The sequence below is a fragment of the Trichosurus vulpecula genome, chromosome 4 (assembly GCF_011100635.1).
Source record: "Trichosurus vulpecula isolate mTriVul1 chromosome 4, mTriVul1.pri, whole genome shotgun sequence".
NCBI lineage: Eukaryota > Metazoa > Chordata > Mammalia > Diprotodontia > Phalangeridae > Trichosurus > Trichosurus vulpecula.
In genome coordinates this window covers 91,068,021-91,094,887 of record NC_050576.1, presented here as the reverse complement: position 1 = coordinate 91,094,887, position 26,867 = coordinate 91,068,021, and the positions used below count along the sequence as shown (strand labels likewise).

At 34.7% G+C, this 26,867-nt stretch overlaps 2 protein-coding genes across 2 annotated transcripts in view; one reads left to right on the top strand and one right to left on the bottom strand.

Annotated features, from left to right (window-relative positions):
• CDC73 (cell division cycle 73) overlaps positions 1–26,867 on the bottom strand; it is a 177,645-nt gene that overhangs the window by 63,615 nt on the left and 87,163 nt on the right. The gene's annotated exons all lie outside the window — the stretch shown is intronic.
• On the top strand, positions 6,860–16,081 carry B3GALT2 (beta-1,3-galactosyltransferase 2). Its single transcript, XM_036755343.1, has 2 exons — positions 6,860–7,484; positions 12,097–16,081. The coding sequence occupies exon 2, from the start codon at positions 12,231–12,233 to the stop codon at positions 13,497–13,499; it is 1,269 nt and encodes a 422-aa protein (XP_036611238.1). The 5' UTR covers positions 6,860–7,484; positions 12,097–12,230; the 3' UTR covers positions 13,500–16,081.

The following is a 26,867-nucleotide window of genomic DNA, read 5'->3' as shown; positions in this document are numbered from 1 at the left end:
CAGGGTGAGTTGAATATGAAGGGATGATATCTAAAAAATAAAATTAACAGGTGAGAGAGGAATATATTGGGAGGAGAAAGGGAGAGATAGAACAAGGTAAATTATCTCACATAAAGAAAGGCAAGAAAAACCTGTTACAATGGAAGTGAAGAGGCGGGAAGTGAAAGAGAATGAGTGAACCTTACTCTCATCAGATTGGCTTAATGAGGGAATAACAAACACACTTAATTGGGTACCTTACCTACAGCAAAGTACGGGGAAAGAAGATAAGGGAGGGGGGATGATAGAAAGGAGGGGAGACTGGGGGAGGGGATAGTCAGAAGCAAGCACTTTAGAAAAGGGACAGGGCCAAAGGAGAAAATAGAAAGAATGGGGGGGTGGTGCAGAATAGAATGGAGAAAAAATATGCTCTTTCACAACATGACTATTATGGAATTGTTTTGTAACTACACATGTATAGCCTATATTGAATTGCTTGCCTTCTCAATGAGGGCAGGTAGGGAGGGAAGAAAGGAGAGAATTTGGAACTCAAAGTTTTAAAACCAAATGTTAAAAATTGTTTTTACATGCAACTTGAAAATAAGATATACACAGGCAATAGGGTATAGAAATCTATCTTGCCCTGCAAGAAAGTAAGGGGGAAGGGAATGTGGGGTGGTGGTGATAGAGGGAAGGCAGACTGGGGGAAGGGGTAATCAGAATTCATGCCACCTTGGGGTGGCAGGAGGGGAGAGATGGGGAGACAATTGGGAACTCAAAATTTTGTGGAAGTGAGTGTCAAAAACTAAAAACAAGTTAATAAAAAAGAAAGAAATTAGCATTATCAATGCCCCCCCCCCAAAAAGAACACCAAAGATCTGTTGCACCAGGTTGAGAGAGGATTGCAGTGCAGTGCAGAAGTGCAGACCTGACCCCAGCAAAGCTGGAGCAGGCCTTGGGGGACTGAATCACTGCGAGCAGTGGCAGTTTCCAGACTGCTCAACCCACAGACACCAAAGACAACTTAGAAGGTGAGTAGGAGGGGTCTCTCAGTCCTGGGTGACAGAGGAGCTCAGCAAATGAAGCAGGTCTTGGGAGTGACTGAATCCGCAGTGGCAGTGGCTGCTTCTGGGGCTCTCAGCCGACATACAGAACATTTGAAAGTCACCTATTTTGACTTCCAGGATCCAAAATGGTGGAGTAAGCAGTAAGTTGGGAGGCTAAGGGAAATAATGGGAAAGGTCTGAAGGGGCCCAGTGCAGGATTAGAGGTGTCCCAGTAACCCAGAGGGAGATCTTGAGCCCCAGGGTGGTGGAGCAGACAAGTATGCCTTGGTACAGCCAGGGGAACTCACGGACGCCAGTGTAGAGAACCACCATGTGTAACAGCAGACAGCCACCCACCAGCAGTTGAACTTACCCTGCTCTAGCACAGCCCCAGGTGAGGAGATGACCTCCAGAGGCCAGAACACCCTCACCCTTTAACCTTGTGAGCTTCAGTGTAAGCCCAGGAAAACGCAGAAAAACCCCACCTGGCCTCGGCACACAGCAGCTACCACCACCAGCTCCAGCTCAGCGCCAGGTAAGCTACCAGACCCCTACAGCTTCCAGCTGACAGCACTTGAGGCCCCAGCACACAAAGCACAGAAATCAGGCCCTCAGCCACCCACAGAAGAAGTGTAAGGCCAGTGGCCCCTGTGCCTAGAAGCAAAGATCAACTTTAAAAGCCAGGAAAAAGGATAACACCATGAACAAAACCAAAGAAAAACAATGACCAGAGAGAATTATTATGATGACAGGAAGATCAAAAGACAAATTTAAGAGAGGATAACATTGTCAGTATACCCACATCTGAAAACTCAAAGGGAAATGTGAACTGGTCTCAAGCCCCAAAAGTCTTCTTGGAGGAGCTCAAAAAGGATTTTAAAAGTCAAATAAGAGAGGTAGAAGAAAAATTTAACAATTCCTTTAAAAATACAATTTACAAAACGGAAAGAGTACACTGAAGAAACCAGTTCCTTAAAAAGTAGGTTTAGCCAAATGGAAAAGAAGGTACAAAAGCTAAGTGAAGAAAACAATTCTTTAAAAATCAGAATTGGTCAAGTGGAAGCTAATGATTCTATGAGACATCAAGAATCAGTCAAATGAAATCAAAAGATGAAAAAATAAAAGAAAACGTAAAATACCTCACTGGAAGGATACCAAAGACAAATTTTGTCTAAAGGGGGAGCATGGTGAATATAGTTAATTTACATAATAAAAAATTTAAAACAAAATAGATGACAATTGATTTGGGATATGGCTAAATAAATTGTAGTGTGTGAATGAAATGGAGTATTATTGTTTTGTAAGAAACTATGAATGTGATGAATACAGAAAAACATAGAAAGACTTAAAAGAACTGATGCAGAATGAAATAGCTAAGAAAAGGACATATACAACAACAAAGTAAATGTAAAAAACAATTACAAGACAATCAAACATGAATGTTGCAAAATTACAAGAGCACTGATCCAAAGAGATATGAGAAGACTGTAGTTCTGACTCTTTTGCAGAGGTAGGAGATCAACAGATGTGGAAGATTATATATATTTTAGATGTTTTTTTTTGATATGTTAACCATTTTTGCTGATTGTTGTTTGCTGAGGAGTATGGGGAAATTCAGGTGACATAAAAACAAAAGATACTAACAAATCTCTATGTATATAAAAAGATGAAGACTTAAACAAGATCTTTATCTCTACTACTTACTAAACTATGCCAGGGTGGGAAAGTCATTTAACTCTAAATCTCAGTTTTCTAATCCACAAAATGCAGATTTTTATGACCTACCTCACAGAGCTGTTGGGAAGGAAATACTCTGAAAATGGTAAATGTAGCAATAAGAACAACTCTTTATATTAATCTACTTCTCAATTTTGCTAAAGGTTTGCTTTGCTCCCAGGCAAAAGAAAGAAAAGCTCTCTTCTCTTCTTCCCTCTTCTATATATACACACAACATCTCCCTTTCCTCCAAGGACCTCAAACTCAGGCTAGACTATTAACACTATAGCTTAACTACAGTTATCTGTCAAATATTTGAAGGTTATTCCTTACATAGTTGTATCTTGTTCCTTAGATACATACTTGGTGAAAATATAAAAACATATATGAAAATATTCAAAGTTTACATGCACTTTAACCATTTTTTCTTTTTGAATACTCTAATTAAATTAGGATAAATCACACTAAATTAAAATGATTAGCTTTGAAAGTAACATTTTAAAATAGTATCTCTGTTTTAAAGTCAAGATTAATCTTAACCAAAATACCCTGTTAGAGTACTATTACAGGTACTAATGATTACTGAAAGAATGAAGCAATAGTTTTACTACATATTAGCTTCTGAGCAACAGTGAAAATCTCAGCAGGAAAATAAAGCAGGCAACACTGACACATGTGGTCACTTTGAGATTGCCAATCTGCAATCAGTCAAGCTAATCCTTAAACTATCTAACTCAATACAAAGGCAAAACAATCACAAATCGTTAACCCTTCTTTGAATAAAAATACTAGAAAGTAAATATATGTGTAGGTGCATATGCCCACTGTTAGTACAATATAATTTCCTCATAAATGTGAAAAGATTTACCATTTACTCAGAAAATAAAATTTAAAATTCTATGCATTAAACCTCAAATAAAAAAAAATCTATACAAAAGGAAATTTGTTGTATTTTTGTTTGCTCTATCTATATACAACTGAGGAAAACAATAAATGCAAAATTTCACATGAATATCAACAATGAACTTTTAAAATGTTAAATTAAAACAACTTACAAATTATTACTAATTACTATCACAATTTGTTGGATTAAACCATTAAAAAAAATAGAAACACTTTATAACTGAGGAGTCACATTTCCAAAATAACATCATCAGAAACAATAGAGGAACACATTACAGATTAGTAATATCTGACTTTCAGAATTATCTAACTGAAAACTTTGGCAAGAGCTTTACAAAATAACGATTTAAATATATAATGCCAAATAAGCTTTCTTTTTACATACCAAAAGCTAGATTATAGGTGTATGCCACATAACATTACTCTGACAAACGTCATTTTCCAGTAATATTACACATTATAAATCAACCCACCCAATTTGCCCTGTGATGAGCACGAGATAAAAAGACAAAAATGAAAGGGTTTGCCCTGAAGAAGCTTATATTCTACAACAATAAAACCAAGAGTACAAAATATATACAAAGTATATGCAAAGTAAATGAGAGGGGGTATGGGTGTTCAAGTGGCAACTAATCTGAGTCTTGAAGGGAGCTAGGAATGCCAAGAGATAGAGAGAAAGGAAAACATTCCAGTCATAGGGCACATAACAGCTTACAGGCACAGAAGCTAAAGAAAAAGGAATGTCATAAACAGGAAGCGACAACTAACACCCATACAACCAAGTATCAGCCAAAGTACTTAGCACAACACTATTCATACACGAAAAGCTTTATAAAAGTTTTGAGCAAATTACTTATTTCACGGGTAGGTGGTACAATGGATAGTATTGTTGGGCATGCAGCTCTAAGATCTGAGTTCAAGTTTGATCTCAGATTCTTACTAGCTATGTGAGCATGGGCAAATCACTTTACTTCTGTTTGCCTTGGTTCCTCATCTGCAAAATGCGGATGATAATAGCACCAACTCCCTAGGGTTATTGTATCAAATAAGATAATAATTGTAAAGTGCACAGCACGATGCCTGTCTGGCACATAGTAAGCACTATATAAGTGTTAGTTATTATTACTACTTTTATGAACACCTTTATGAAAGAGAGCAAAAGAATATGTTTTTCTTCTTGGAAGCTTTGAAAAGGTTTTTATGGGTAATGAAATTGAAATGAATGGTTATAATAAATGGCAGCTAGGTGGCGCAGTGCACAGAAGGCTAGACTTGGAATCAGGAAGATGAATTCAAATCATAACTTAACCTCTCAGCCTCAGATTTTTAATCTGTAAAAAAATGAAGAGAACAATAGCATCTACATTCTAGGGTTGTTGTGAGGACCAAAAGAGATAATATATGTACCTTAAAGTACTATACAGATGATAGTTATTACTTTTTTAATTATTAACAAAATAAAAGGATTTGGGGACTTCGTCCATTCAACAGCTCTTCCCCATAGTTATTTTTTAAATCACCATTGAATACATTAGAAAAATATCATTTACAGGTGACATTCTTGTGTTTCTATACTCTATGTTATCACACTATCTCTTGAAATTCAGAATTATGAACAGGTTAATTCCAAGTGTGTATACATTGATGATGCATACGTATACACATATATTTTCATATGTATGTATATTTGCATGACAGAATCTAAGATTCTATCAATCATCCCCAGGAAGCAGGAATTCATTTTCTGGACCTAAATGGATTACTCTCAAGTGTAAGTACTACAGAGGTAAAGGCTATAATTAATGTTTTCCTCATACTAATTATCACTTTTGGAGAACCAGTTATTTTAGGGAAGTACCCTGAGTATTACTAAGTGCCTCAATTTTATCTTGTAGATAGAATGGAATGTAGCTGGAGTTAGAAGACCTGGATCTGATGGCCACTATGTGATTTCAGGAAAATCATTTAATATCTCTGGAGCTCAGTTTCCTTTTCACTAGTTATCTCTAAGGTTTCTTTTTCTGTTATAAAATTACCTAATACTGATATAAACATGAATTTTTATATATATATATATATATATATATATATGTATGTATGTATACACACATATATTAACTAAAAATTTTAAACGCGATTACACATAGAACATAAAGTTGAAGATAAAGTATATCTTAATGCACTTGAGGAAATAAGATACTTGTACAGCAGTTTAAGGGTGGGGATGTGTCCAGTACATGTTCTGGGACTTCTAGGAACCAGTTATTGTTCCAGACTCTTCGAGCTAAAACTGAACATGGAAGTTATTACAAAGCCAATTTTCCCCTAAGGCTCTTCCAAAAAAAAAAAAAAAAAGGGTAGAGGTCCAGAAGTACCAAAGTTAATATTTAAAAAGTTACTACAAATTTGCAAGAAAATAAGATAGCCATTTTGCAGTTTTAAGGTATGTAAAATTAGTAAAACCTCATTACCTCCCATAAAATATCTTCTTCCAATAAGCTCCACTTGATCTACTAAAATAATACACAGACTATATTCTAACATGACTTTTTAAGAAAAAGAAATTCAAAAATAGTTTTACAAATCTGACATTAAAGTAAGAATAAAAGACTGCTCAAGTACACCAAAAAAAACCGAGGTTAAAAGAAATGACAATTTTTTAAAAAATAGGCTACCTTGTAACCTGATGTCAGTAAAGAAATCAAAACCAACTGATTTAGATTAACTTAATAAATGAGGAAAAACTTCTAAAGCTTTAGAAAAGAAATATGAATGGTAGTCTTTGAATCTCAGATAAGAAACAGCAAACGAAAAAATTCTGGGGATGAAGAAAGGATGTTGAAAGAAGAAACTGCAAAGCTGATGCTATAAGGGTTAAACCAAACTAAGTTACATAAAAAAAGCTTTTACTTCTTACGCACTGCAGAAGTGTGTTAGGAATATGAAAACTAATGTCTAACATTAAAAGCATTTAGAAACCCACAGTTTAGGAACAAAGAAAAAAATGAGAATAATCTGAAAAAATAAACTCATAAACCATGTATTTCATAATCATCTCACTCTGATATTATTCACTCATCACTACACTTGTACTGAATATGGATCATTTATCAAATAGAAGTAAAACCTCCAAGCCTCCTCCCTGCCTTGGGATTTTAGTCAAAATGAATGCAAACAATCACGTGGGATTCAGCCAAGCAGTGACGTTAAATTCTGCTCTGTCAGAAGACAGCATCTGTCAAAGCCCACATTTAAACTGCTGCCTGCTCGTGCAGCAGCTGAGGAACCATGGATTTCATTTTATAGAGCAAAACCTCAGTAAAACTGCTCAAAATCCTTCCTGCAGCTGCTTGGCAACAATGAAAGAAGAGAGGTAAATCCTATTATTTTTCAACACAATCGGACCAGGACATTCTAGCTCTAGCTGCTTCACATTGCAGCTCAGCACTAAAAATATGGATACTGAAAAGAGAATACAGCACTGCATTGTCCGACAAGGAAAATACGAGATGTAAAAAGCTTCAATGCATCAATTGTGGGGGGTAGACAAAAGTGCTCCAAACAGAAGGGACAACTAAAGCTCTTTGTTTAAAATTTAAAAGGAATAAGAAAAAAAAAACAAGAACACCTCAGAAGACCAACACACATATGAACAAGGAAGGTAACTCGGAGACAAGCAGACAGATGGACAGATTGGATCCTGTGAAAAGCAATCGCAGGAAGCAGACTGTTGGGGGATGTGCGCATGTTCGATAGCATCTTTTTTGCTGAAGTGATGGCGTGCCAAAAGTATTTTCAGTGAGCATAATCCTCTCACCATAAATGGCTTGACCAAGGAAGGTATGTCAAAACCTTGTGTGTGGTATTCATTTGATTTTGTTACCTTTACAACCCTAGAGGTATAGAGCACTGGGTATGCTTAGCGTTCAGTTCTATCAATTACTGTGTTAAAACAGATAAAGGATTTTTAATGTATACATTTTTAGTTTTACACTGTTTTGGAGAAGAAAATATAACATTGTTTTATTCAGATAAGTATGTAGTTTATAATCATTTTGTAGCACAAGGGGAAAGAAACTGAAAATACTAACACAGATGTACTTGCAGAATTCATTGGGAAATTCAACTTCAAAAAAAATCTCCAGGGAGAAAGGGGGGAAAAGAGAATGGCATAGCAAAGCAATCCTTTTATCAACTCAATTCACCATGAATCATTATCTCAAGAAAATAAAAGCAGTGGTAAAAATGGCTATATGACCCTATCATTAAACCATCAATCTATGCCAAGGAGCTTCAAATTGTAGTACTGTGATCTGTTTTTTTTCCTATACTTCTTTTAAAATATAAATATGTCATATTAAATAGCAGCCAAACCTAATTTTGTAAATATGTTTTCTCTAACATTACCTCCACTGTAAATACAAAAAAATAGTGGTCTCATATACTAGTCCTATTAGTTACCAGACACAGTTTATGAGTACTATTGAGTTGAAGATGCCAAAGAAGAATCTTGACTATAAGATGGAAGTAACCTACAACATGGCACCACAAGAAATTGCCCATTTTCCTATTAATGGCTAAAATGCAACTTGAACAAAGAGACACTAATATTATACAATTAAAATAATTTGACTTGACATAGTCATCTTTTCTCTCAACATCAATATCAGAATTCAAAGAAATATGTAGAATCCAAGTGATTTCTACAGAATTACCAATAAATCAAAATAAGGAATTATAAAGTTAAATGTGTTTACTATGCTACAGGCTATGCTAAAATGTAATAAAACTAATGTAACTCTCTGTACTGAACCAAATATGTCGAAATCCAATTAACTATTTTAGCAAGTCACTATTAGAGTGAGAATGGCAATTTACTGTTAAAGATTCCAAGTATATTTCTCAAACCTGCTAAGAAAATTGGCAGTATCCAACATGGTGAACTTTTCTTATGTTGACTGAAATTGCTAAATAGGGTGACCATGTTAACTAATAACAAAAGGTGAACAATATGAGTAAGAATTAAATAGCTTACTAAACTCCAAGGTCTGTTTTTAATTGATTTTTGGCATGGTGCAATAACAGTTACTACGACTTATCATTTAATCACCAACTCTCAATCATCCTATCAGTTTTCCTTCTAATAAAGAGTTATCTCAGGAACTAAACACAAAAATAGGCTTATTAAAGCACAGAGTCAAGAACTTATTTAGATTCTATTATCCTGATAGATAAACAATATAATTCCATTAGCAAACTACAAAATAAACATTTCAAAATAAAACAATATCTTTAAAAGCTGGGGCATTTAAATCTAGCAATGCTTAAGTAAGAAAAAAGAACAGTTTTAAGAGGACAAATGAAAATATATTGAAATGATACTATTATATGGAATTTTTAAATAACAAAATGCAAACAGCAAAACAAAAAAAAATTTCACATAATGAAATGAATATATTTCCTAAGTTACCACACACTTTTAAAGTTTTAAAGGTAATTGAATCAATACCACCACCCTATTGCAGAATGCAGAAGCCAGATTTTGACAGTCGGATAGTACCTAAACTACCCCAACGTTTTAACATATAAAATAAGAAAATTCTGAGAAGAGAAATAGAATGGCATTTATCATAAATTTCCCTCACCATAGCAAATAGCTTTAAGGAATTTATTTTTTCATAAAAAGTACGAAACACTTCAGAAACTTCTGATAGGGCATCTTAAAAAGCTACACACATTCTTATAGCTGTTTCAGTTTTTGAGGGGAATATTAACAAACGGTACACATAAACTTTCAAGTTTTAAAAGCCCAACATCTGCTCATATGGTTATATTAGCATGTATAAGTAAAGATATAGATTAACATTTAGCATATGTATATGATTTAAAATTAATGAGATTCTACAAGTATAAAACTTATTATATTCCATTTCTGATCATAAAGTTGCATAGAGTACTTTCCATAAATGGCTTTTAAAAAAAAAGATCTGTAGTTCTTGGCCTTATCTGGCTATTAAGCACAAGAATATCAAAAACAGACCCAAAAACTGTTACGCAGCCTGATAAACAAGTAACAAATCATTAATTTGGGGCTCTAAAAATTTAATTGGTGTCGTGGCCCTTCCATAGTTAAAAATTTAAAGAAAAGCTCATTTCCTCAAAATAAAAAAGAATGTATGGAATCTAAGAAATAATTCCTTTGAAATTAAAAATGGTTAGATGTAGTTTCCCCATCTTAGCACAAATGTTGGTCAAGTGTTTACAAGTTGAGTGGGAAGACTTTCTAAATCAAAACACTCAACACTAACTTTTTAAAGACTGAGCCTTAAGAAAATACTTTTGTGATGAAATAAGATAGCTTTGCATTTACTTTATTAGTATAATGAAATCATGTAATTCCATTCCAATTTTTAAAAAATATACACAAAATATCTAACCTTAAAATTTTTAAGTCCAATTCTTTTATGTTAGTTATATTGAAAATGTAAAAATAAAATTTTAACCATGAAGACTGCTATAAAAATTCAGAATACTCTGTAAACTTAGAAACTTGAAAAAAATCACATGCTATGGCCTATACAGTATGTAATACTTTAGAAATCACGGTTAAAATTTCCTATTTTCTTGCTCCCCCTAGTGGCTGTTAATAAGATAGTCACAAATTATTTTCATTCATACAGTTCAACCACTTCATGAAAGTATCAAGTTTACACATGAATGACAGTAGATTAAATAAAAATTTCTACTTTGTATCCAAATTTCTATTTTTCTGTAAGTCTGTTTCTTCTCTTTGTCAAGGTAAAAAAAAATTAGTTAACCATGACTTTAATAGGATCAAAATCTAACAGTTCACAAACTTATACTATCAAATTTACCTACATTAAAGTTACCCATAATTAATTATGAACTATTACAAATTTTGAATTAATCAAAAAGATTTTGGAGGACTGTAAGTAAATTACAAATTTAACAAAAATATTTTATAACTTTTTAGTTGAACTCATGCTATAATTACACGGTTTTTCTTCTGTGCTCAGAACTTCTGGGTCCAGAAATAAACTACAGTATATTACAAATTTGTACTGTGCAATAAATGGGTTGATCTTGGTAAATGATTAGGTTTTAATATTGAGCATCATAAATTCACCACACTGATTTTCCCTTAAATTGTAAAAACAAACGTAGGATATAATGTGACTGAAAGTTATAATTACTTAACTATCTACATGCAAATAAGACACAACACTGAATTTTAAAAGTTTCTGAAGTTAGCTGTATATAAAACTATGTATGACTACAGTAGTAGCTTTATCCTACGCTTTACATTAAGCAACAAATTATTAAAAGCATATCTTTATTCAATTCTATCATGTAGATGTAATGGTAAAGCCATCTGTCTTGCCAAAACCACAGACAACAAAAGGTAACTAAATGTTACATTTCAAAATTATTATGAAGACTCAAGCAACAAAATGCTCCTAAAGTGACAACACGGTATGGTAGAAAGATGGATGGGCTGAGAGAATAGAGAGGAGAGGCTTCTTGTACTAGCCCTACCACTAACTAGCTGTTTGGCTGTGAACAAGTCATGTTATAATTCTGAGTCTCAATTTCCTCTAGAAAATGAAGGGTTTTGGTTAAATGATGAATCAATGAATAAACATTTATTGTTTACTATGTAACCACTAAAAGAACCTTCTGAATTTGAAAGCTTATGAGTATGTTTTTTAAGTAGTTTAAATTATTCATCATTTATTGCTGTCTAAAAAGCCCAGCACAGAGGTTACTAGACCCCGAAAATTAATTTTGACAGGTGCATCTTCTCATTGACTTTCTGAACACAGTAGGGGCCAATGGAAACATGCCAAGCAGTGTACTGTGACTAACTGAACTCTGCTATAATCAACCTTGTACCGTCTGTCCCAGCACTAATACATGGCCATTTTACAAAAAAAGGCAGCTGACTGTGTACCATACTACACTGTATGTCAAATCAATTTTAATTAATACCAATAAACCTTCCATATGCTATCAAGGCACTTTTCAAATGGCCTCTCACAGGGCATGGAGAATAATTCTCTTTTCAAAATGGGGACAGCTGCTTTAAGTTGTTACCTTGAGTCAAAAGTACAACTACGTCAGAGCTTCTGTGAGGAAGAGGAAATGGATGGAAAGAAAATAATCCTTTTTAACAAGGAGTTTAGTTAAAAAAAAATAGTGGTTTTGGCTTATTTTAAGTGGTTTAATTAGATGAAGACAGTTATATTTCAATCCAGTCATCTGCTGTATAATTTTTAATATAATACCTTGAGAAATTATTTCACTATGTGTTTGTAATTCTCTTTTCATATTAAAAACTTAAATTGAGTTTACTAAAATCTGTAATTCCTAGTCAACCTAACAAAATAAAAACCCTGAACACATTGAAATATTGTATTTTTCACTTTTACAGAGTGATTTAAGAGGAAAGCCCTTAAGATCGGACATAATTTAAAAATGATTACCAAAGAATAGCACTGGTTCAGAAGAGGGAACCAACATTTTGTTCCACCATTATTCCATATCCCATTACTGGATATTTACAACATGCTTCAGTGGAGGAGACGACATTGCTGCTTTGCAAAGATGACCTGGAATGCCAAGAGGTCTTTGTTTCGTACACATCTCATTGGTCTACTCTCTCTTGTCTTTCTTTTTGCTATGTTTCTTTTTTTTAATCATCATGATTGGCTGCCAGGCAGAGCTGGCTTCAAAGAAAATCCTGTAACCTATACTATACGAGGATTTCGATCTACAAAGGGCGAGACAAACCACAGCTCCCTAAGGAACATTTGGAAGGACGCAGTCCCTCAGACTCTAAGGCCTCAAACTGCTACTAATGCCAACAACACAGACTTGTCACCACAAGGGGTAACTGGCCTGGAGAATACACTCAGTGCCAATGGAAGTATTTACAATGAAAAGGGTACTGGTCATCCAAATTTGTATCATTTCAAGTATATCATAAATGAACCTGAAAAATGCCAAGAGAAGAGCCCTTTTCTAATACTCCTGATAGCTGCAGAACCTGGACAAGCAGAAGCAAGGCGAGCTATTCGACAAACTTGGGGAAATGAAAGCCTGGCACCTGGAATTCAAATCGCTCGCATTTTTTTATTGGGCTTAAATGTTAAGTTGAATGGCCACCTTCAGCGGGCCATATTGGAAGAAAGCAGACAATATCATGATATTATACAACAGGAATATTTAGATACTTACTACAACTTGACCATTAAGACACTAATGGGCATGAACTGGGTTGCAACCTACTGCCCACATATTCCTTATGTTATGAAAACTGATAGTGATATGTTTGTCAACACTGAATATTTAATACATAAGTTATTAAAGCCAGACTTGCCTCCTAGGCATAACTATTTCACAGGTTACCTAATGAGAGGGTATGCACCCAATCGGAACAAAGACAGCAAATGGTATATGCCACCAGATCTCTACCCAAGTGAGCGGTACCCTGTGTTCTGTTCTGGGACTGGTTATGTTTTTTCTGGAGATTTAGCAGAAAAGATCTTTAAAGTTTCTTTAAGCATCAGACGTTTGCATTTAGAAGATGTATATGTGGGGATCTGTCTTGCCAAGTTGAGAATTGACCCTGTTCCCCCTCCCAATGAATTTGTCTTCAATCACTGGCGAGTTTCTTACTCAAGCTGTAAATACAGTCACCTAATTACCTCTCATCAGTTCCAGCCCAGTGAACTGATAAAATACTGGAACCACTTACAACAAAATAAGCACAACGCCTGTGCCAATGCAGCAAAAGAAAAGGCAGGCAGGTATCGTCATCGTAAACTGCACTAGAAAAGACAATTATATCCCACGTGCAATCTGTAAATATTGCGGAAAGCATGTAGAGTAAAAACTGATGAGCTTCATGGGGCAGTTTTTAGTTAATTCCCTATCACAGGATGGAATTAAAAATATTTTTTTAATTTCTGAAGAGTTTAATTCTTAAGACAAAAAACAAACAAAAAAAACCACACAAAAAAATCCCAAAAGGTATCCTAAGAGAATCTGTGAAACAAACAGCATAAAATCCTCCTGTGTGCTAATAAGCAGTAATAAGCAGGCACACTTCAGTGGTACGATTTCTAGTTTATGTGCCAATAAAATGTAATCCACTCTACTTTCCACACAAAGTTTAGAAAGATGGAGATTAAGTCACAAAATCCACTTCATTTCTCAATCAGTTTTCTGTTATAAAGAATTACTGTAAATAAAAACATAAGACAACCTGTTTTAAGAAAACTTAAAACTGTACAAAAATTTTTTTTCTTTGGTCTACTACCCTATTTACATAGCTATACTCCATGAAAGAAAACTTAGTTCAATTATCCCATAAAACATTTAGAAAAATGAAAAGTTTCACATCAAGTTACTATTTTAAACTACTGAAATAATCATTTTAATTTAACACTGTTCACAAAAACCAGAGAAGTATTATTTTGATATGACATGTGAAAGAATGTGACCATGAGTGTGTCTCAGGCTAAAGTTTAAAAACAGTCACTAAACAGCACCACATGCACAAAATCTATTTCCTTCTGAGTATAAGTCATATCATTACTAACAGCATTCATTTCTTAACTCATTCAACTAAATCTGCTTACTGCACTCTCCTAAAGAGTGCCATCTTGTAGCAGAAAATGCATTTGATTATAAAAGATTTGTCATGTCCCTTTAAGTGAAGGAAAAGTGGAAAAAGAACAATGGGGATGTATTATTGAAAAGGATGAAGAGTGCAGAAGCAGTTTCATTCAATACATTTTAAAGATGCATGTCTGCCAAAGTGCAGCATATGGGAAGCTCATTTCCTGACAGCAGGTGTGCACATGCTGATACTTAATCATTTTATGGCACTATTTCTGTTGTCAGAGTGCCAAGTTTACAACCCAACAATTTTGATTTTGTGGATGACATTCTGCATCCTCAAATTAGACTTTTTGGGGGGTGGGGGGACCCATACAAATGTTTGATGAACATTTGATTCTAGTACTAAAAAATGTGTATGATGCACTTTTATCAAAGTTTTTAATAAAAAAAAAAAGGGTAAACAAGAAACCCAAAAAAGCTTTGTTGAGTTTCATGAGTACAATGAATTCATAGTAATTTCATATCCTTTGGTCACTAATTTGAAAATGAAAAGTAACTAAGTTATCATCATAACAATATCTAGTTGCTTCCAAATCATTTCTGGTATATAAACATAGCAATCTTTATTTAAAATTGACGTCACTTTTTTGTTACTTTCATTTTAAACTGTTTCTTGGACAAATCATGTGAAAAGAATTTTGATAACTACATTTAAAAGTTTTGCATTAGAAACAAAGTATTTTTTTTTAACATTTCCTATCTGGTCTTTGCTCAAAATTTATGCGCCTTGTTTTTCAGATTAGTCATACGTTTAGTATATTCTACAGGATGATCAACACACATTTAATCCTGATTCAGGCTTGTTTCTTACTTGTTTCATTTAGAAGACTAAAATTACTATATAAGAAATGTTAGGATGTCATTGAAATGACAAATATAGTAAGGTGACACCAATGCTTTAGCCAAACAAGTAAACTTGATGATCAAAGGCAAATTCAAGAACTTTCTTCACAAATCCATACACCTTCAATGAATATCATTTTACCATTTGTTTAAATTGTTATTACAAGCAGAAACCTTGCATCTATCTTGATGTCTACAAAAAAAATGATTTTGGTATTTATATAAAAGACCTATAAATTTGATTCTTGGAGGGATACACAATTTTCTTCCCTTAGCTCCTGTTCTTTCATGTAAAAATTTCATATCTTTCCAATGTCAATCATGGAAAAAAAAATGACCCAGATCCTGTGTCTTTGAAGAGTTTGAGAATTTTCAAAGGAGTAAGTTATAAAGATGTTAAATTTCTAGGAAGTCACCTATTTATAGTCTGGGGTTTTTTTTGGTTTTTTGCTGACTCTTTTTCCTTACTCTATAGTGAGTACTTTATGAGGGAAAAATAATGATCTTTCTTCCCCAAATTGTATCTTGGTAAAATATATTTCCACTCAAATTCCATAAGCAGTACAATAATATTACAAATCTATACTTCAATACTTCAAGGATCTGTGATTTCATTGGTGTCAATTCCCTTCATGATGCAGATCAAAAAATGCCTTAAAGCCTTAAAATAAAAAGGTGTCTGTGAGTTCCAGGGGTTAAAAAAATCATCATGTGGTGATGAACCTTTTAGACACTTTAATGAAAGATAGAGTGGATAGTGAGCAACTAATAAATATAAGCTGAAAAAGACAAGCTACAATTGATGCTTTATTTGGGGACAGTGTATTCTAGAAAATAGATGTTCAATAAATGTTTGCTGTATTCAACAAAACAATTTCTCATTATAATTATGGAAAAGCATGTCTTTAAAACAAAGTTTCCTTAATCGAAGGAGTAAAATGAGGTCTCCGACCAAAAATAGTCTTCAAAGTCACTTCCAGTTTTATGAATCTAATAGAGATTTAAAGTTGAGCTCGCCTACATACATTTGCCAACCAAATTGGTGTATCAGGAAGGAATTAGGAATCAAAAGATGTAAGAATGCATTATTAAGCTTTAATACATCAATTGCCCTAGCTGTGTGTCATGTAAACTGGTAGCCGGATCCATGTAATAGCAAGAAAATAAACCTCTAGCTCCAGGAATAAATTCCTCTGCATATGGAATAGGGATTAGGTTTGGGGAAGGGGAAAGTGTATGTGTACATGTGTGGGGGTGGGGGTGGGGGGCAGGGCCAAGATGGCACAGAAAATAATATGCCATAGGAGCCCTAAAGAAACTTGTGAGATTACACAGAATAATTCCATCTTCAGTTCTAACAGAAAGTGGCTAAACTGAGACAAATATTTGGATATCAGTCTGTTTCAATTGTTGCACTGAATTGTACAATTGCCAGCAGTAACTTGAAGATTCTAAGTGCTGAATATTACTTTTAATAGTGCCCTAACCACATAATTAGGCAGCACAGAGTAACAGAAGGAATACTGAATTTGGATCCAGAGGACCTGGGTTTGAATCCTGACTCAGCTATCTGTCTGGCCTTGGGCAAGTGACCTACCCCTCTGGGCCTCAGCTTCCACATCAAATGAAGGAACTGAACTCAATCATTCAATCAATCTCACCAAGTATACATTATACATTGACCACATGCCAGGCACTGGGTTGGCATATGGGTTTCAAAGGTAAAAGTGAAACAATTCCATTCTTTAGAGGGAAAAGAGATGTGTACATAAATAGTTCATACAAATTCAATATAAGTATTAAATATAAGGTATATTTTGGAAAGGAATCAGAAAAGGATTTATGCAGAAGGTATAATTTTCTAAAAGAAACAAAAGATTCCAAAAGGCAAAGGTGAGGTGGGAGTACCTTCTAGGCATGGGGGAGCAGTCAGTGCAAAGGCATGAAGATGGGGGATGGTATAACATTTACTGGGGAGTAATGTACAATAATGTTGGAAAGTTATGTAGGGGCCAGGTTATAAAAGATTTTAAAAGATGAGTTTATATTGATCCCAGGAGCAATGGGAAGACACAAGTTTAGTCAGTTGGGGAGTGTCAGATTCAGGTTTAGACTCTAGAAAAATCACTTTGGCAGCCATGTAAAGAATGAACTGGAGAAAGTTAAGTTCCCTCTAGCTCTAAATCTATGGTTTTATGAACTAATACTAGTAAAAGCAACAGTAATTCTACAGGAAATTAATACAGAGGAGGAAAATGAAAGGAGCAATAATAGTAATAGTTAGCATTTATACAGGGCTTTAAGATTTGCAAAGAACTGTACATGTTTTCTCTTTTGGTCCTCACGACATTGTAATGCAGGGGCTATATCATTATCCTCATTTTATAGATGAGGAAATTTACAGATGTGGAAATTAAGGCCAAGAAAACTTAAGTGCCTTGCCCAGGGTCACACAGCTAGTGTCTGAGGCAGCATTTGAACTAAAGTCATCTTCACTCCAAATGCACCTCTCTTACCCACTCTGCCACCAAGATGCCTCATTTATTTTCAAATGCATAATTTAATAACAAAATTCATTTGAAGTAAAGTAGATAATAATGCCACCTAATAGCATTAATCAAGTCTCCCAAAATATGAGCAATACTTTTATAAGCAGCAAGTAAAGCAATACGGTGATTAATCGCAAGGAGACCGATGATCAGAGGAACTCTTAAGTGTGAACTCTGATAATCATTGCTCAAGATAGCTCAAAAGATGCTAGCTGAATGATTTTATGGTGAAGTTTGGACATAAAATAAATTACTTCATAAAGAAGTAATATTTTTAAGAACAAAGCTAAGGATATAGAATATTGTTGGGAGCAGAGTATCACTGACTGAGAGAAAAAAGGTCCCTCAGAAGCCATTCAATGCAACTGGTTCTACCTAAGTGACAGGCTCAAGATTACAAAACAGTAAGTTAGAGCGGCAAGATTTGAATCCAGTTCTACCAACTCTAGGGCTGGTGTTCTTTCCCCCGTGCCTCCCGATTACTTTGCAGACTTTAAGATAATAAGTAATGTCTGGCTTCATGTGGCAATTAAAACACAAATAAAATATTCATCCCAATACAGAAAACGAACAAGATTAGCAAGTTGCCATGGAAATAAGTTGCTAAATATTTCGGGTTTAAGTTTATCATTTCAAAAGAAGCTAAATGATAATTGATTGTGCTATGATAAGGCTGGGCCTTTGCCATTCACAGCAATAAACTTATATAAAATTTTAAAACAAATATTAACTAACTTCAGAGCAAAACAAAAACAATTTTAGTAGACTTTCAAATTAAATTATGCTACTCTCATGTTTCAAACAATGTAATAAAACTAAAGTACAATGACACTATGATATAATATTCTGTGAGATGATCTTATCTGAAGACAAGATACTTTTAATGTATCACATTTAAAAATCTTTAGACAAGGGTACAAGACAAAACAGCATTCTACTGAATGTGACTCTAGGAATACAACTCTGTAGTTATAGTGCTTATAGAAAGGTTTCAATATTTTAAAACAAGGTAAAATGCCTTAGCTACAAATTTTAAAATCCTTTAAACTGAAGGATTATATATAAAATCCCATTTAAAAAAACATTAAAGTTGCTGAGTTAAACTCTAAGTATGCTTAAAGTGGTAATTATAATTACCACATTTAGAAATATTATTATTTCTTTTGTTCTAATAAAGCAAATATCACACAAATGATAACTTCTTTGGATTTTCAATGGTGTCATGAAGAGAGAGTAGTAAGTTAAAACAAGTAGCATTCTGAGAATATGTGCTGTTATGCTAAGACTATACCTAAGGCTACAAACTATGGGTTCCTCTCCTATTTGTACCTTACCGCCCACTTTGGTTCTGTAATTTCCCTCCCTTCACTGCACAATTACACTTTTCTGTACCCCTAACTGTATCCCAGCCATCTGTACCCCTACGGAATAAAGCATAAATACTGAGTCAAATTCAACTTAGAGAATAAGATTAATTTGAGAGTTGGAGGAAATCTCAGAAAGTATCTAGGAAAATGGAGATACAAAAGGAATAAAGACTTCTGAGGTAAAGCCACATCTGGAGATAGGTTGTTGCCTCAAATTGAATGACAGTACTGTAGGCATACGTGTATGCATATATGAATATACATATGTTTGTATGCATTGATAATGCACATGTTTCAATGGATTTAATAGAATTTATTGAGGCTAGGTCAACTAGTAGCCTTAAAATTTGTCAGTCACAAGGACAAGAAAAAAGCATCTCTAAGGGAATCCTAAATTACAGATGTTAAAAATGAGATTTCTATTGGTATTACCCTTGCAGAAGTAAAATACATCACATGAAAGTCAATAAAAGTGAATAAAGCATACTTCTCTCTATATATAAAGATGAAGATCAGCCATAAGCCTAGATAATATACATATTTCTTTCCTTCTGTAAAACTGAAAACAAACTAACAAATGAAGCCTTTTACCAACTAATCAAAATGAATTTATTAAGTCTCTCCTAGGTATTAGGCACTGTGGATACAGAAAAAAATGACAAAGTACCTAAAGTCAAAGAGTTTTACCATACTCCAAGCTAACCTAATTTAGTATCCAAAAAGTGATATGCAACACTGTTAGATTGTCTACTATTTACCACTGTGACTTAAGAGTTGCAGACATGCAGCTATTCAACATGAGGGTTGTGGAGCAGAACCTATTCGTGGGCCAAATGGGAGGAAAAGTTCTCTATTCTATATGTATTTTCATTTTTTCTCTTTCCTCTGTCTGTGGATGGGCTATAAATATCTGATGGGAGGGAGAGGTTAAATATGTTAAACGATTGGCATTAAGTGTCAAAGAACTGATGGATATAGGGAAAAGTAAGATTTATTTTATTCATGAACCAACTGATAGGTCAAGAATATTTATTAAAATTATATGAACTTCCCTCTGTGCAGACTCCTACATATAAAAATGTCTTAAAATAAATTGTTTTACCATACCTAGAGTGAGTGACTGTGTATGTATAAAGGTCTATGTGAAAATAGACTGGCTCACTGCAAAAAAGGAAATCTTTTTACACAGCAATATCAAAAGCTTTTTAAAAAACCCAAAACTTTTTAGTCAATGAGTTTCAAAACAAATCTTAAAAATTATCTTAAAGTAATTATTGAATGTTTCTATTTTTATTTATTTATTAATCCGTTTTGGGAGCTGGGTCTCCTAATCTCATCTAGGCTGGAAGTAAAGTGTTCATGCAAGCCCAACTGCAGTACTGAGCAGCAGAGAAGCTCAGGCCTGTTCTTTTCTGACCTAGGTCAGTTTGCACCTTCTTAGGCAGCCTGTGGGCTTCTCTGTTTCTTTGCCCTACAGATCCAACACTTAGTCCAGATAGCTGTTAAGGCTTTAACCCAACTGCAGCTCAGAACTCCAAAATTTCAGCAATTCAATAGCCTCAGTCTCCCAGGAAGCAAGGACAAAAGGAGTGTGCCACTACACTTAGCTCTGTTATACTTTTAAACCCCAGATTTGTACTGAAAGTAGGGCAGGCAAATTTTCCAGGCTACAAATGGGGCAAGTCATCAGGAAATCAGGATTTAAAGAAAAAGCCTTAACGTATGTCAAAAAATCATAAATGAAAATGGACCAAATCTATTAGTATGAAAAGTAAAGATAAAAAAAATACACTGATATCACCTCCTTAAAGAACCCAAGAGGAAAAATCTCAGGAACATCATAACCCCAAAATCCAGAACTCACATATCAAAGAAAAAATACTGCAAGCATACAGAGTGAAGCAGTTTAAGTATCAAAAGACCAGTTAGAATCACACAAGCTTTTACTTTTTTTTTTAAAAAAAGAGAGAGACAGACAGACACCTTGGAATATAATATTACAGAAGGGAAGAGAGATAGATTTACAATAAAAAAATTCCTCACCTTGCAACAATGAGTATAACCTAAAGGGAAAAAATAAGCCTTTAACGGACATAGGACTTTAAGCATCTTTGATAAAAGATATCCAAACTGAATAAGAACTATGAAATACAAGCATGAGAATCAAGAAAAACCTAGATAGGTAAATTTATTTGAACTATGAGAATGCCATTCTAATTGCCAGAGAAGGAACAAGGATTCCTTCAGAACCTTAATGTCCTCAAAGGTTACTGCATGAATTAATTAAGAACAACAAAGGTCCAGGAGGTGGATTGGTTCTGTTCCTAGGGTCTGAAAAAGGAAACGTGAATCAATCAATTAATTAATAGGCAAATATTTATTAAAAACCTACTCTGTACCAGTCATTGTGCTAGGCTCTGGAGATGTAAGTACTCACAAGGAGCTTACATGTTAATGGAGACTCGGAGATAAAAAACATATGGCATAAAGAGAAAGTGAATAAATATGTGGGTATACACCATATATATAAAGGGAAGTTAAGGTACTACAGAAAGGACAGCACTAGCATTTGGGCAATCAGGAAAGGCTTTATGTGGAACATGGTGACTGAGTGGCATTTTAATGTGAGAGGACTCTATGAAGCAGAGATAAAGAAGGAATGCATTCCAGGTATCAGGGACAGCCGGTTTAAAGGCAAAGTGATGGGAAATGAACTGTCCAGGATGAGAAACAGAGAGAAGGCCAATTTGGCTAGATTACAGAATGCAGTAGAGCGAGTAATGCTCCTTGAGAGCAAAGGCTGTCATTTGATTTTCTTTGTATCCCCAATGTTTATCGCAGAGCCTAGCCCATAAAAGGTGCTTAATAAAGGCTAATGACTGACCAACAATGAGGCTGGAAAGTTAGGTTGTGATCAGATTGTGTACTTCTTTAAAAGATAAACAGAAGACTTTATATTTTATTCTAGGGCAACAGGAAGCCGCTGGAGTTGGCTGAGTGAGGGAGTCACATGGTCAGATCCACACATAAGGAAAATTAGCTAGGCAGCCAACTGTAGAATGGACTGGAGAGGTGAGAGACTTGAGGCTGGGAAACCCATTAGGAGGATATTATTAATAACTGATGTGTGAGAAGTAGTGAGAGTCTAAAAGGTGATAGCTTTCTTTGTGAGTGGAAAGAAAGGGTCAGATGTGAGAAATGTTGTGAAAGTAGAAACAGAATGATTTTGCAAATGACTGGACAAATGGGGTTAGAGAGAGTCAGGAGTCAAGAATAATATAGAGATTATGAACTGGACATAACGGAAGGATAGAAGTGCCTTCAAAAGATGTTAGAAATTCTGGAAGAAGGTAGGGTTTAGGGGGAAAGACAGTAAGTTCAATTTTAGACATGTTAAGTTTAAGATATCTCTTGAATATCCAGTTTGAAAATATCCAATAGGCAAAGGGAGTGCCACAGGGTCATATATAACCCTCTTTTTGTATTCTGCTCTGTATATGGAAATGCTCTCTTTTCTGGCACTTAAGTTCAGAATACAACATTATTAAAAAAAAAAAAGGAAAAGATTTGGACTCAGAAAACCTGAATTCAACTCTTAGTTCTGATATTTACTAATTTAGTTGACATTATCCTAGGTAATACAGTGTCCATTAAATATACTTCTCATAGGGTTGTTGTAATAATGCTCCCTTTTAAAAAACCTAAAACCAAAGTACATAAAAGTGAGTTGTTACTGTTATTAGTATATGCCTTTCATTTTATACATGAAAATATTTCAGTTCAAAGAAGTGAAATGATTTACTCAAGGTCACAAAACTATTAATGGCAGATGCAGGATTAAAATCTCAAGCCTTACTTCATTACTCTTTCTAATACTGTAGGCTACCTGTGTCAGTCAGTTATAAAGTCGATAAACATTTCTTATAAACTTACTATGTGCCAGGCACTGTGCTAAGCAATGAGGACACCCCACCCCCCCAAAAAAAGAAGCAGCAGCAACTTTGTCCCGGTCCTCAAGGAGCTCACAGTCTAATATAGGGAGAAAAATATGCAAAAAATTACATGCAAAGAAGCTACATACAGGTTATATTGGGGGAAATCAATAAAGGGAAGTCACGAGAATTAAGAGAGATCAGGAAAGGCTTCTGGAAACTTGCATACACTATCTAATTTGCTATGTAATTCATTCCACATATACACCTAAACTTCACTGTCTTTATCAAAAGCAATTTGCCATTGAAGTAAGTAATAGTTTATCTGAGGTAATCATGAAAGTTCCCAAATGCTATAAAATGAACTAGCTACAGAATGCTATCAATTTAAGCATCTTACAAATCAAAATGAAACATGTAACTCTTTAAGTTTCGTTTAAATTATAATAATTGATTTTTTCCATATGAAAAAGAGCATGCTTTACACAAAGCTCTGGAAGCCATGAGTAGCAATCTTCGATACCATGAAACACTAATATAAAAATAAAAATGATTACTGAGTAAAATGAAAGAAAGAGGTTGGTATAGAACACTAAATCAAATTTGTTTCTTAATTCATTTATTTTACAAACAAAACAGATACCATGACTTTCATTAAGAGCCATCACAAATCAGGATGCCCTTAGGGAAAAAAATTTGAAATAAGACAAAGGTTTAAAGTTGCAGACTAAACACAACTGTTGTCAAACTCAAATAGACCATCTGATACTATTCTATTTTCTTTTTTTTTCCCTTTTGATTCTAGCTTCTTCTTTCTTATTACTGAAAATGATTTTGGTGATTTATTGACAGAATATCACATAAGAAAATGGGAAAATTGCATAAAATAATCTAAAATCAGAAAAAAATTTCCATAAAATCTGTCACTTTTCCTCATCAAAAATGCCTCACACTTTGCAATTATACTAAATATATTCATATCTTTTAAACAAATATGCTAGTAGAGCATTTTTGAGAGCTGTCAGGCTCCAACTGTACAAGAAGTTCATGTCATGACTAACCTGTTAGCCTCTAAAATTTCTATATATTGGTACCTGCATCCAATAAGACAATAAACAGTTATTATGCACCTACTATGTACCAGGCACTGGGCTAGGGGTACCAAGAAAGGCAAAAGACAAAAAATTCCCAAGGAGTTCATGGCCTACTGGAGGAAACAACATGTAAATACTTATGTACAGACAGACTATATACAGGATAAATTGAAGATAATCAGCAGAAGGAAGGAATTAGACTTAAGGAAAATCAATAAAAGGGCTCCTTTAGAAGGTGAGATTTTAGGTGGGACCAAAAGAGAGATGAGGAGGGAAAGAATACTAGGCAGAAAGGGACAGTCAATAAAAATGTCTGGAGTCAGGAGATGGAGCCTCACTATTCAAACAAATGAGTAAACTTGAAAAATAGATTATAGGTAGAAAAAGGTAGAGAAATGTAAGCTCTTACAATTTCATATGTAAGTTTAACTAATATGAGATCAATTGCCATGACAATGAAAATACAAGAGCACTAAAAAAAAAAAGCAGTTTTTGTCAAGAAAAACCTGATTTAACTTGCCAGTAGAAGAGAAATGGCAGCCAAAGACAAATTTTAAGAAAGTTTTGTCAGACCAAAATAAGCAAAGTCATCTTGTGGGAATTTAGGATAAAAAACAGGAAGACTGTAAAGAGGTTTTTTTTAATACTTTTTAGGTTTGTGATATTTTTTCCATACTTTGTTATTTAATAATTTTTAGTTTTCAGCATTGACTTCCACAAGATTTTGAGTTACAAATTTTCTCCCCATTTCTACCCTCCCCCCCACTCCAAGATGGTATATATTCTTACTGCTGCATTCCCCAGTCAGCCCTCTCATCTGTCTCCCCACTCCCTTTCCCCACCCCCATCCTTTTTCCCCTTACTTTCTTGTATGGCAAGATAGATTTCTACACCCTGTTGCTTGTATATCTTATTTCCCAGTTGCATGCAAAAACAACTTTTTTTTTGAACATCTGCATTTAAAACTTTGAGTTCCAAATTCTCTCCCCTCTTCCCTACCCACCCACTCTCCCTAAGAAGGCAAGCAATTCAAAATAGGCCACACATGTATCATTATGCAAAACACTCCCATAAATAGTCCTGTTGTGGAAGACTTAACTATATTTCCCTCCCTCCTATACTGTCCCCCTTTATTCAATTTTCTCCCTCGACCCTGTCCCTTTTCAAAAGTGTTTGCATTTGATTATTTCTTCCCCTATCGGCCCTCCCTTCTACCATCCCCCCTTTTTTTATCCCTTTCCCTTACTTTTATGTGGGGTAAGATACCCAATTGAGTGTGTACGTTATTCCCTCCTCAAGTCAAATCCAATGAGAGCAAGATTCACTCATTCCCCCTCACCTGCCCTCTTCCCTTCCAATGAACTACTTTTTCTTGCCACTTTTATGTGAGATAATTTGCCCCATTCTATCTCTTCCCTTCTCCCTCTCTCAATATATTCCTCTCATCCCTTAATTTTATTATTTTTTAGATATCATCCCTTCATATTCAACTCACCGTGTCCTCTCTTCCTCTCCCCCCGCCTCTCTCTCCCTCCCCCCCTCTCTCTCCCTCTCCCTATATATATACTTCCTTTCAATGACCCTAATACTAAGAAAAGTCTCATGAATTACACACATCATCCTTCCATGTAGGAATGTAAGCAAAACAGTTCCACTTTAGTAAGTCCCTTATGATTTCTCTTTCTTGTTTACTTTTTCATGCTTCTCTTGTTCTTGGGTTTGAAAGTCAAATTTTCTATTCAGCTCTGGTCTTTTCACTGAGAAAGCTTGAAAGTCCTCTATTTTATTGAAAACCCATATTTTGCTTTGGAGCATGATACTCAGTTTTGCTGGGTAGGTGATTCTTGGTTTTAATCCTAACTCCTTTGACCTCCAGAATATCATATTCCAAGACCTTTGATCCCTTAACATGGAAGCTCCTAGATCTTGTATTATCCTGATTGTGTTTCCACCATACTCAAAGTGTTTCTTTCTGGCTGCTTACAGTATTTTCTCCTTTACCTGAGAACTCTGGAATTTGGCAACAATATTCCTAGGAGGTTTCTTTTGGGGATCTTTTTCAAGAGGCGCTCGGTGGATTCTTTCAATTTCTATTTTACCCTCTGGCTCTAGAATATCAGGGCAATTTTCCTTGACAATTTCTTGAAAGATGATATCTAGGCTCTTTTTTTGACCACAGCTTTCAGGTAGTCCACTAATTTTTAAATTATCTCTCCTGGATCTATTTTCCAGGTCAGTGATTTTTCCAATGACATATTTCACATGGTCTTCCATTTTTTCATTCCTTTGGTTCTGTTTTATAATATCTTGATTTGTCATAAAGTCACTAGCTTCCACTTGCTCCAATCCAGTTTTTAAGGTGGTATTTTCTTCAGTGGTCTTTTGGACCTTTGGACTTTTCCATTTGGTTAATTCTGCCTTTCAAGGCATTCTTTTCCTCATTGGCTTTTTGGAGCTCTTTTGCCATTTGCCAATTAGTCTATTTTTTAAGGTGGTATTTTCTTCAGTATTTTTTTTGGGGGGGGGGTCTCCTTTAGCACGTCACTGACTTGTTTTTCATGATTTTCTTACATCACTCTCATTTCTCTTCCCAATTTTTCCTCTATTTCTCTTCCTTGCTTTTCTAAATCCTTTTTAAGCTCTTCCATGGCCTGAGACCAATTCATATTTTTCTTGGAGGCTTTTGATGTGGGCTCTTTGACTTTGTTGACTTCTTCTGGCTGTAAGTTTT